The sequence below is a fragment of the Sciurus vulgaris genome (genome assembly GCF_902686455.1).
Source record: "Sciurus vulgaris genome assembly, chromosome: 10".
Classification (NCBI taxonomy): Eukaryota; Metazoa; Chordata; class Mammalia; order Rodentia; family Sciuridae; genus Sciurus; species Sciurus vulgaris.
Genome location: NC_136470.1, coordinates 142,814,281 through 142,827,106, shown reverse-complemented (window position 1 = coordinate 142,827,106; position 12,826 = coordinate 142,814,281). Strand labels below are relative to the sequence as shown.

Here is a 12,826-nt window from a genome sequence, read left to right as displayed (position 1 = left end):
CTCTTAGTGGCTTTCATCAATCTAACACCATTTATTCTTTTCTTTCAGACACAATTGCAAATAAGTTACATTTGCAGAAAATTAATGATTTTGTTTTATCACCTGGGCCACAACCATATAAGGTAATTGCTGTTTTTGTTGGTTGTGAAATATAATGTGTGTAACCCTTTTCTTAGTTACTTTGGTAAATGTAAAAACACATCCATCTTACTTGATATACTTCAAAAGATTAAGTGGTGGTTTAATTATTTGTATCTTAGGTGGCTGTCTATGTTCCAGGAAGCAAAGGTGCACCTTCATTTGTTAGATTGTATCAGTATCCCAACTTCGCTGGACCTCATGCAGCTTTAGCCAATAAAAGTTTCTTTAAAGCTGATAAGGTTACAATGCTATGGAATAAAAAAGGTATGATAAGTATATTTTATTCCTTTTTTTTAATCATGTGTTAATTGGATGTAGACACTTACATATATAAACAAAGGAGTATCAGTGATGATTTGTGCTTTAAATCTAATTCAAGTGTTTGCTGTTCCAGCTACTGCTGTGCTGGTGATAGCTAGTACAGATGTTGACAAGACAGGAGCGTCGTACTATGGAGAACAAACACTGCACTACATTGCAACCAACGGAGAGAGCGCTGTAGTGCAGTTACGTGAGTATTGTCTTTTTTTGATAAAACAACAGTGTAAAAAAATAACATGCCTCAAAGATACTATAATCTAAATCTTGTTCAGGTAATAGAACTCGAATTCTTTAGTGACTTAAGATATAGTTCCTCTTAATTAAGAAACTTAAAATCATTCTTAGACATACCAAGTTCTGACAGAACCCAGTTAATTCATTTGCATCCTGTCAGCATGCTGATAGTTATGACTTCCTGAATGAGGAGTCCCATCATATCAGTTCTTCTGCAGTTTACTTGACCATGACAGCAAGTCGATGCTGGTGAGTTTAGTGTTATCTTTAGAATTGTGAAGGACATCCAAGATGTCACCACTTAATCTCTCGTTTTGATGAACTAAATTAATAATAACATTCTAGCAGGTCCCTGACTTTTTTTAAATTTTGAATTGAACAAGTGTAAGTAGAATAACCTTGCATACAAAAAAACTATTCCCATTTAAGTCAGATACAAAACAAGAATGGCTAAAATACATGGTAAATATAAGTGGTCAAAAAAAGTAGAGCATGGAATATTGAAAGGAGGAAACTGAATCACCTCTGCTTGAATAGATGAAGTGTAAAAAGCAGCCAATTAAATAATGGAAGAAAAGTTTCCAGATGTAGCAACAAAAATAAAATGTATATGGGACTATGGAAGGAAACTTTATAATTCTTCAGAAAGACAAATTATGACCTTTAATAAGAAGTGTTTTTTTAGAGATCTTTTTTTCTCCCAGTTAGTCTAAAAATTAAATTCAAATGATGATTGATTTTTGTCTAATTAGATGAGCTGGTCCTCAAGTCAATAGCGAACATGAACGTACAAGAATATTTTGAGAACTTTTGTAAAAGAAGAGCAGGTAGGGCTGGGGTTGTGGCATGTGTGAGGCACTGGGTTCTATCCTCAGCACCACATAAAAGTAAATAAAATGAAGGTACATCAACAACAACAAAATATATTTTAAAAAAAAGAAGAGGAGGTAGTATAATGTAAAGCAATAATAATTTAAGATAATTTGTTTCTGACTTATGGATAGGCTGATAAATCCCATTGAATAGAATTGTCCAGAAAGAAATGCATATTTCTGTAGGCATTAATATAAAGTCAGCATTTGAATCAGTGGAGAAAATAATTGATTCATTTGTGATTTAGGGACAACTAGCTAGCCATTTGAAATAAAAAGTTCATCTCTCTACCTCTTCACTAAAATAAATTCCAGTTAGGCCAAAAAATTAGAAGACTGTAAAGGAACTAGAAGAAAATATGAAAGAAAATCTTTGTCTAATCATAGAGTAGAAAAAGACTTTCTAAGTAAGACAGAAGTCATAAGAGAAAAAAAAATTTTGAATATGTAAAAATTACAGATTTCTACATTGGAAAAGGAAAGGAGCTTGTAAATTAAGCAAAGCAAGCTAAAAATTATGGAAATTATATTTTTAGAAACAGATAAGGGATGAGTATGAGAAAAGGTGAATATTCTTAATATATCAAGTAAAAGTCAGTAACTGGAAAGAAAAACAAGTGTGGGGCAGCAAGACTTGAACCACAGGAATTAAATTGCTTGCAAGTATATTAAAAGAGGCTTAGCTTCAATTAAAAGAAATAGAAATACAAGCAAGATACTAGTTTTTCTTTAATAAACTTGCAAAGATGAAAACATGAACCTGCACAGTGCCAGTGTGACCTGTACTGTCACACTGTTGCTAGGCATGTGCCTGGCCTGGCCCAGACTCTGGCGGGCAGCCTGGTGTGGGGCAAGTGATGGGCGCCTGTCACTCGTGGCTGTGTGCCTGCAGGTATGGGTGCGCTCGGGGATTCAGGGCAGCTGAGGAAGATTGTGGCCATCCCAGAGTGCCCATGCTGAAAGACCCCAGGCAGGACTAAATGAATGATGGTCTGGGACTTTGTCACTTGGTGTACGTTTAGGAGACAGACGTTTTATTTCAATGAAAATATTCTGAAAGGATATGCAAGAAATATAACGGGGGTGGGGTTGCCTTTGTATAGAGGGATTTATTTTTGTGGCTTGCATATCTTTATATAGTTTGTATTTGTGCTTGCGAGGCAAGCACTTTACCAACTGAGCTATCTCCCCAGCCCCTTTATTACCATTGTACGTGTTACCCCTTCAGAATAAAGAACATTTGCCTGTCACGGTAATGTGTGCCTGTAGTCCTAGTCCTAGCCCTTGGGAGGCTGAGGCAAGAGGAGCCTTGAGCCAAGAGTAAGACCAGCTTGGGAAATGGAGCAAGACCCCATTTCAGTAAAGTGGTGTTTTGTTTTGTTATTTATTAATAGTAATAAACTTATTGGTTTCTGTGAGCCCACACTGCCAAAATGTTTAAAAGAAATTAGGATTCCATAAGAGTTCTTAAATAAACTTATGATTTATATATTAATGCCCATAATATATCATGTAAGAATATTCTATTTTAATACACTTTGAAGTTTTTGGAGTTTTTTTTTTTTATTGTTTGATATGTTTATGAGTACTGTGTATTTATAACTTGTGCAAATATTATATTCATATAATTCTTTATCTCTAATTTGAGTTTTGTATTCTTTTTCTAGCAAAAAGTGGCCCCATCTATGACGTAGCGTGGAATTCTAGCTCCACTGAGTTTTGTGCTGTTTATGGTTTCATGCCTGCTAAGGCAACAGTTTTCAACCTGAAGTGTGATCCTGTGTTCGACTTTGGGACTGGGCCACGCAACGCAGCCTACTTTAGCCCTCATGGACACATATTAGTCCTAGCTGGATTTGGAAATCTGAGGGGACAAATGGAAGTGTGGGATGTTAAAAACTACAAACTGATTTCTAAGCCAGTGGCTTCTGATTCTACGTATTTTGCGTGGTGCCCAGACGGTGAGCATATTTTAACAGCCACGTGTGCTCCCAGGTTACGCGTCAACAATGGGTACAAGGTTTGGCACTACACGGGCTCTGTCTTGCACAAGCATGATGTGCCATCAAATGCAGAGTTGTGGCAGGTCTCTTGGCAGCCATTTTTGGATGGAATATTTCCAGCAAAAAGAATAACTTATCAAGCAGTTCCAAGTGAAGTGCCCAGTGAGGAACCTAAAGTCTCCACAGCTTACAGACCTCCAGCTTTGAGAAATAAACCAGTCACCAATTCCAAGCTGGTGAGTGAAGCTCTGCTGTCTGGTAGAGTTCTCTACCCAAGACAAGGAACGTGAAGTATGTTCTGTGCTTCTTAGTACCTGATGAGAGTCCAGGCTCCAGAGCTGAGATGGTTAAGGACCTACGCTGAAGAAAGTGAGCTGTGTGTGTTAAGCTGATGAGGAGTTCACTTTTTAGAAATGCAGGCCAGGACAGTGGTATGAGCAAGGCGAGTGGGTGAGGTGGTGAGCTGCTGCTTTCCATGGGGGATTCTAGGTCCAAGTTGGCCAAGTGTTTGAACTTCAAGAACACGTGGATCTCAATGCCTATGTGAAATTTCTGAGTTTTAAAGACAGTGTTAGTCAAAAACACGGTTTTTGTCTTTAGGCCCTGAGTTACTATGACCAGAGTGTGGGTCAGATTCTGATATTTTAAAAAGTGTCAGTATCTCAGAGCGCGGGTAAGAGCACTGGTGGACACCCTGGGGTTCCGGGATGGTGTTAAGAACTAAAGCAGCAGCATTGTTGGCGGCGTTATGACAGCCGCGCTACAGGAGCTGTGGACTGGTCTGTGCAGACGGCACTTGGGGAGTAGTATTCTCATACCTCTCTTCGCCCAGTCCCCACTTCTACAAAAGCAGAAGCCCAGCCCTTCCCTGGGGGTCAGCAGAGTCTGTGGCTGCTCAGCTTGTGTTGAGTGTTCTGTTAGATGTGGCTCAGGTCCAGGGTGTGGCTCAGCGGCAGAGACTGCCTGCTTCCGTGAGGCCCTGGGTTCCATCTCCAGCACAATCTCTGGCTTTACAAGTAAAGAAAGGCCTGGCAGCTGATTCCTGTGCGAAGAAAACGGGAGGCACCTGGGTTTCTGTTGACAGCAATCAGGACAGAAGATTCCAGAAGAAGCTACTGTTGGTATCCAGTTTCCTAAGATTCCTGTGTCTCTAGTTTTTACCAAGAAAAACTCCATTGTTTAAATGAAACTAAGGTGAATTTTGCCAGCTTTTAGAGAATGGAGAGGTACATCTGAACAAATAGCAAGACCCTCTTTAAGTCCATTCTGACAGCTGGACTGTGCCACTGATAATAAAAGCATTGCAATGATCTTTGTCAGTGATCTTAAAATAAAATGATAGAATAAACTTATCCTGTACTAACAAAAGCATATCATTTGTTATTGTATGTGTTTTTAAAATCATGGACTCCATTTCACAATTGTTCATTTTATATTTCCATAGCATGAAGAGGAACCACCTCAGAATATGAAACCACAACCAGGAAATGATAAACCATTATCAAAAACAGCCCTTAAAAATCAAAGGAAGCATGAGGCTAAGAAAGCTGCCAAGCAGGTATTTGGGGTACTAATCTCTTCAAAATAAAACAAACCAAAAAGAAAACCAGTTAAATTTATTGTTGAACCTTTAAGTTTAATGATCTGTGGTCTTGACGATTTGACTGATACGGTATAAAATGTAGTTGGGAGTTATAGTTGAGACTTAAATAGCCAGAATTTCTTTTTTGTTTGCCTGTGAATTTCTAAGTAATCCAGTCTGTATGATGGTAACTATTAGTTTTCTGTCACTGTAACAGAATACCTGAGGTAATCACCTTAAAAGACAGAGGGTTTATTTTGACTCACAGTTTTAGAGTTTCAGTCCAAGATCTGTTGGCCCTGTGGCTTTGGGCCTGTGGTGGGTAGCACATCATGGTAGAAACTTGTGGTCGAGCAAAACTGCTCACTTCATAAGCAAGGGTTCCCCGGTGGCCTGAGAGCCTTCCCTTTGACCTCACCTTCTGAAGGTTCTCCCGCCTCCTAGTAGCACCACCCTGATCATACGTCTCCAACGCGTGAACCTCTGGAGACATTTGAGATCTCAACCTAAAAGCTCAGAGTCCAGTGGGATTATGTGACATGTTCCTTGTTGTAGGCCTTTTGGTGGAAACTGAAATGATCCAGTTTGCTTTTTTTAAAGTATATGTTTATGTGCTTTTATAGTTGAAAAACCGTGCCAGGGCAATAATTGACAAATTGTGATCCTGTGTGGCTCATGGTGGTCGAGTAATCAGCCAGGCCGGGAATGTCTGCTTAGTGAGGCCATAGTGAATGCACTCTTAGGTTCAGACAGAGTGGGTACTGGAAGGAACTACCTTAGACGGGGCATTATTAAGCAACAGAAATTCATTCCTCATATTTCTAGAGGCCTAAAAACAAGGTGCCAGCAGTTTCAGTCTGGGGACTTGCTTCTCATTGACAAAGTCTTCTGTGTGTCCTCGTGGTAGAAGGGTCAGGGGAGCTTCTTGAGGGCTTTATAAGGGTACTAATCCTCTCATGGGGTGGGATCTTCTTGACCTAGTCGCTTGCCACAGCCCTGTCTCAATCTCACTGGCAGAGGGCTCCACACCAACATTCAGACCACAGCAGGTGTGTGGATCTTGACAGCTGAGTGCCATGTCACTGGTACAGTCTTGCTGGTCATACTTGAATGTTAACAGGTTTGGGTTGCTTAGGTGTTTTGATAGGTGATAACTGTTTTAAGAGAATTACATTATGTAACCATATTTTGCTAAAATCTGGGCTTTTAAAAAACATCATTGTTCTCTTTTGTAGTTAATATGTTTCATCCCAGAAATATCTTTTAATAGGTCAGGTTTAGTTATTTCAAGTAAAAAGATCTATTCCATGCATTAGACTTGTATAGAAGCAAGACTTGTCCTTCTGTCAGTGTGGTTGGGGATCTCTGCTTGTGCTGGATATTACCAGAAATTACTATCTTCATAACTACTGGTAGATCAGATCTCCCTCTTCCTTGAGATTTAGGGTTCCCCGGAAACATGCTTAACTTAGAATCCTATTTTCATAAGCAAAATTTCTTCCTCCTTCTCAAAAGTTATTTTTAATATGACCATTGCTGATGAAGATTCCTTTATGATAAAATATTAGTTGTTTATTTTGTATGCTTTTCTGATATTTGAGCACATAAAATTTGGGGGGAATTATAGAATCAGTATGTCTTGTTTAGAAAAATTAATTTTAAAATAGTTAATTTTCTTAAAGATAGTCTTTGTGTCTCTTTAAAAAAAGAAAAATTAGTGCCATTAATTTAGAGCACAGTAGTTACAGAAGCCCCCAGTGCCCCTGGTGAAGCTCTACGGGCACCCAGAGCGTTGTTACAAGGATTGGTGCCACCAGCCCGTCAGTATAGAGTCCCTCTCTGTGTTTCAAGGGAGGGCAGAGGGTTTTCACCTTGCAGGTGAAAGGTGCGTCTGGAGATGATGGGCCAGACTTAGTAAAACTCATGGCTCTGGGACTGAATGAAGCTGATGACCCAGGATCTTGGGCCCTGCCTGGATCTTCCAATCCCGACTGGATTAAATAACCAAAAGTAGCACAGTCCAGTATGTAGGTAATGAACTGTGATGATTTTGTCAGCTTCACCATAAAGAGTTGAGACTTAAGAATTTAAACTTCCCATGTACACATGACCAGAATTTAAGAATAATAATGCAGGCATTTTAACTTAGTTTTTGTTAGTTTGTGGTGGAAAATTGAATTTAATATTTTACCTAATTTTAATAATTTTTCACATTTATAATATTAATCTTCCTATTAAAAATACATTCTTGCTGGACTCATTACAAATAACTGAAGTTTTAAATTTTTATCTGACATCAGAATTGGTATCTTTCTTTTCTTTTTGGGTACTGGGGATTGAGCCCAGGGTTGCTTTACTACTGAGCTCCATCCCTGGCCCCTTTTTGCGGGGATCCCAGGGATTGACCACTGAACCACATCCCCAGCCCTGTTTTGTATTTTATTTAGAGACAAGTCTCACTGAGTTGCTTAGCGCCTCGCTTTTGCTGAGACTGGCTTTGAATTTGCGATCCTCCTATCTCAGCCTCCCAAGCCACTGGGATTATAGGCATGTGCCACTGCACCTGGTATGCCACCAGGCCTGGCCTGGCTGTATTTTTATTTTATATTTTGAGATAGGGTCTTCCCAAGTGGCTGAGGCTGGCCTCAAACTTGCAATCTTCCTGTCTCAGCCACCTGAGTTGCTTGGATTCCAGGTGTGCACCACTGTGCCTGGCCAGAAGTGAATGTTGATGGGCAAAATATCCCTCTTCTTCTTTTAGCCACTCCTGTCTTCTGTTTTTATATTATGAAAAATACCAGACTTCTTATCAAAATGTATAGGCTCCTTCAGAATAGAAACTAATGCCGAGCATGGCGGAACACACCTGTATTCCAGCTCCTCAGGAGGAAGAGGAAAGAGGATAGCGAGTTTGAGACTAGCCTGGTGACTCAGGGAGATCCTCTCTTACGCCAAAGCCGGGGCAGGAGTGCGGTGAGGGTGTAGCCCGTGGCAGAGTGTGGACCTAGCGAGTGCCAGGCCCAAGGTTTTGCTCCCAGCGCTGGGGGACATTTTTGAAAATAGACGCTCAGTATTTTTGTTCTGAGTCCTGAAAGTGCTCACGAGTCTGCCTTCATGTCCTAGGTAAGGGCTAGTATTTTTTGTGGTGCACAGAGGTGACACCAGCGTGACTTCTTAAAACGACTGCGGTCCTTCCTCTTCACAGACCCTAGGCAGACTTGTTCAGGGTGGCGACCTAGAGCAACACCCTACCTGTGTCCCCGGGACTCACTGGGAGTTAAGAATTGCCCATCCAGAAGGTTTCCAAGGCCGGGGCATCCCGTCTGCCAGACTTCAGAAGGAAGAAGGAACAGTTCAGCCTTCGCAGGGAAGACCTGAATAGCCTTTCCTCCCTCGTCAAAGCATGTGTCTTACAGTTACAGAGGAGGGGCGGGTTTGCCCTTTCCATATGTTTAGTATACGCAGTTAGGCAAGTACTGGCTCGGAGCTGGCTGTCCTGCGGGAGCCTGGCCCTAAAGGTTGGGGGGTCAGCCAGGTGACTCGTGGGGGCCAGTGTTCCAGACATAGGGACAGTGCACTCAGAAGCAGGAGGCAGGACTGTTGGCACCCTGGGTGTGTCCTTCAGCAGGGGGAGGGAGGCCACAGGGTATCAGTCTGGTCATCCTGGAAGCAGCGTAGCATCCCTTTTAGGGGAAAACGGGAAGTCTTCATGGAGCTCGGCTGCAGAGCGGAGCTGGTCTGAGGTGAGGAGCATGCTGCTCTTCTTCCCTGCACCGTCCATCCCATGCACCTGCTCGCACCCACCCTGCACCTTGGGAGGCATCGCTGAGCAGAATTCGACACACCTTGATTAGAAAAGCCGTCTCTCAATTCCAAACCACCCATGTGGTGCGAATGCCGAGGGTTCAGGAATCTGGAGTGCTGTGCGCTGGTCGGAGCACTCCTGGTGCACTGGACGTCACTAGGGAGCACCGAGTGCCTCCAGGCCTTCGATCCAAATTCTTCCCGTGACGACGGGAGGTGCCGTCAGACGCTTGGCTTCGTGTGTTACCTGTCAGGCTGTGCTGACTGAAATGCTTTTATGTCTTTATTTTTAAGATTGAATTTTTAAAAATATTTCCTGTAGGAAGCAAAAAGTGACAAGAGTCCAGAAGCAGCACCTCCTCCTCCACAGAGCACACCACGAAACCCTGTCTCTCAGGCCTCTTCCGGTGACCCCGAAGTAGACAGAAAAGTTAAGAACCTGAAGAAGGTAAGAGGCTGCTAGGCGGAAAACGCGTGTCTTGAAAGGAATACACTTGAGAATTATATTGAGGAAAGTAGTAGGACTTAAATGCCTCTAAACAGGCAGCTAAGAAGTTTGCATTGTTGTTTTCTCACTGAAATACTGTGATTTAGAAATGGCACTCATTTTAGTTCTTGTTACAAATGCTTAAAGACTATTACTACTTTTATTAATTTTTTGAATAATAAGAAATAATGTATATTTGTACAGAAAGTGTTGACACTTTAATATTTCTTTAAAGACCCATGATATTTTGTTTCAGTTTTAAAGTTGAAGAAACAGACAAAAAGAAGTTGATTAATTTATAAAATTCACCCTGAGGGTGAACTGTCTCCAGAGCCTTTCCTAGCTGTATCAGGATGTTCCTCTTAAAGCTTCGGTCATAGTCCCACATGGTAGCACACACCTGCAGTCCCAGGGATTCGGGAGGCTGAAGCAGGAGGATTGGAAATTCAAGGCCAGCCTGAGAAATTTGGCAAGACTCTGTTTCAAATCAGAAACCAAAGGGGTCGGGACGTGCCCCAGCTCAATTCCCAGTACCCCCCACACAAAGCCTGTCATTGTCCAGGTTCAGTGAGTGTCAAAACAAATGGTGGAACTAGTATTTAGTGATAACGCGATCAAGAGCTTGAAAAGGTCCTTTTCCAGCTCTCATGTTTTTAACTGGTACGGTTTTATTTTTGTAACTCTTGAGGTGCTGGGGATGGAGCCTAGGGCCTCGTGCATGCCTGGTAGGCTCTGTGTCCTGATAGACGCAGTTTTAGGTTTAACTTTAAGAAATAGTTCACCCCAGCATTTTCACAGGCCATTCTTGATAGAAATGTAAGATAATTCTCCTGGTTCAAGTTTCATGTTCATATGATTAGTTGTTAATAAGAAAATTTGCATTAGGGCATGACTTTTCTTCCTCTTGACCCCTATTTGACACTTACAGAAACTGAAAGCTATTGAACAACTGAAAGAACAAGCTGCAGCTGGAAAGCAGCTAGAAAAAAATCAGGTACTTTCTGCCTTTTCCTTTGGGCTCTTAGTCATTATCATCCTTCCCCGTTTATTATAAGCAGTTATTTAATCAGGAAAAGGAACATGTAGATTTCACTTGTTTTGGAAGCTGTCTGCCATATTCTTTGAATAACTTTTACTTTGAACCAGTTTTAAACTTAGTGGGGAAGATCTGATGTAGATCATGGTGAGTGAGTCACTGTCCCCAAAGGGGCACTGCTGCTGGAGCTGCCAAGAGTAAGGGCAGTTCTTGAGAAGAGAAGAGGTGGTGCGGAGGGCGTCTCTTCCTTCCCGTGGCTTCCCGTGAACTGTCCTGTGGCCGCCTCCTCCTTCAGCATGGTCAAACCCGAGTGGGGAATGGGGATTGTACTGGGCTGAAAGGGACGTAGTAAGGCAACTTCTGTCCTTTGCCCTTGATTTGCCACAGATACCGGATTAGAATTTGCCTCTTATCCCTCTTTTTCAGTCTGTTCTCCAGTAGGCCTGATAAAGTATAAGCAGTATTCTTTCTCTAAGTGTTTTCTCCTAATCTCCTTCTCTGAGTTTGTTCAGTTACATAGCCATTAATTATTTTATTTCTTGTTTAATAACTTCACTGTTTTAAACTTTTCTAGTTGGAGAAAATTCAAAAAGAGAAAGTCCTTCTCCAGGAGCTGGAAGATTTGGAATTGGGTATTTAAAGTTCACAGAAAGCAAGGTGGTTACTACCATAAACCAGTGCCAACACATTTTCTGTCAAACCCATTGGTGTTCATGGAATATCCATGTGCCCATATTTAATGTTGGTCTGTAATTTTAATGAGTTATGCAAGAGTCTGAATATGTATGAGATTATTTAATATCTATTAAATTGACTTCTATATATCCTGCATCCTGTATCATGTCAATACGTGATGAAGAAAAGATACATGAGATTTTTAGCTAAGTTGACAGATGGAAAGCTTTTTTTAGTAAGGGACAGTATTTGCTATATAAATGAATAAAGACATTTTAAATTTAACTGTTTTTGCCTTTGAATTTGTCAGTTAAGTTTTTTATTGAGCAAGTATGTAGCTCAGTGGTAGAGCAAAAAGCCCTTGACGAACATGTTTGAGGCCGTGGGTTCAACCTCTTGCACTGCGGAAACAACAGCCCTATAGTAATTATAGCGTTGCATGGTGTCACATTCCTGTAATCCCAGCAACTTGGGAGGTCGAGGCTGGAGGATAACAGGTTTGAGGCTAGTCTCGGAAACTTGGTGAGGCCTAAGCAACTTAGTGAGACCTATCAAAAGAAAAAATTAAAAAAGACTGGGGATGTCGCTCAGTGGTAGTGTCTCTGGGTTCAATCCCCAGTACAAAAACAAAGGAAGGAAGGCAGGCAGGCAGGCAGAGAGGAAGGGAGTTCTTTGATAATTCACAAGGCAAGCATTAAACTGTTTAATTCTCACAATAAGACTATGAGATGCCAGTGCCACAAGGTTAGGACATGAGATCTCCATGCGGGCAGTCTGACTCCAGGGTGCTGTGGGTTGCCGTCACGCACTGCTTAGATACCATGTCCTTGTACACTCTGGTTTGGTGTCACTGAAGGCAGTGTGACTAATGGATTGTAAACTATGCACATTTAATGTTCGCGGGTACTGCCAGATTACCCTCTTTCAGGGTTTGCACAGCTACCAAGGAAAGCTGTCCACGTTCTTATCAGTGTGGAATGTTGTAAGACTTGATTTTTTGCCAGATTAAAAGGGGAAATGAGTCTTTGTTACCATTACCTACATTTCTTCTTTCTTTTTGATGCTGGGGATTGAACCAAAGGGCTCTTTACTACTGAGCTACATCTTCAGCCCTTTTTATTTTGACACAAGGTCTTACTAAACTGATGAGACTGGCCTCATGTTTGTGGTCCTTCTACCTCAACCTCCCAAGTTCCGGCAGTCACAAGGCGTGAGCCACTGTGGTGGGTTGTTTGCATTTGTTAATGAGTTGCTTGCCTGCTTCCTTTGGCATTTCTCTGTTTGATTGTTTGCCTTTCTTCTTTTTAGTTTGTAAGTATGTCCTATGTAGAACACATTGTCATTTAAAAAAGAAAAATTTAATTAGGAAAGGCTTGCGTAGAATATTTAAGGATTCAAGCGTACAAAACGGCGTACAGTGAAAAGTGTCTCACTGTATTCCAGAGCAACAATGACTAATTGTGTTTCTAAAGCTAGGTGGCATGTCTAGATTCAAATACACATACATCGTTAAAGAAACAAATAATGGTATATCCACTCTGTTGTGTACGTACCCTTTTATCCCTTAATGTATTTTAGTGATCATTCCATATCAGTACATCTCCCTTTTATATATATATATGCAATTCATAATAATACATTGTGTGCAATGTGTCATTTAACCTGGTGCAC

General features: G+C 41.3%; 1 protein-coding gene across 2 annotated transcripts in view; it reads left to right on the top strand.

Annotated features, from left to right (window-relative positions):
* The window catches only part of EIF2A (eukaryotic translation initiation factor 2A), a 30,070-nt gene extending 18,630 nt beyond the window's left edge, over positions 1–11,440 (top strand). For both annotated transcript variants that reach the window (XM_079100936.1, XM_079100935.1), the window contains exons 7-14: positions 49–122; positions 261–405; positions 536–652; positions 3,236–3,807; positions 5,016–5,129; positions 9,280–9,405; positions 10,373–10,438; positions 11,055–11,440. In XM_079100936.1, the coding sequence (XP_078957062.1) occupies positions 49–122; positions 261–405; positions 536–652; positions 3,236–3,807; positions 5,016–5,129; positions 9,280–9,405; positions 10,373–10,438; positions 11,055–11,120 (1,280 nt within the window). In that variant the 3' untranslated portion in view covers positions 11,121–11,440. The remainder of the gene's footprint in view (positions 1–48; positions 123–260; positions 406–535; positions 653–3,235; positions 3,808–5,015; positions 5,130–9,279; positions 9,406–10,372; positions 10,439–11,054) is intronic.
* The last annotated feature ends 1,386 nt before the right edge of the window (positions 11,441–12,826 follow it).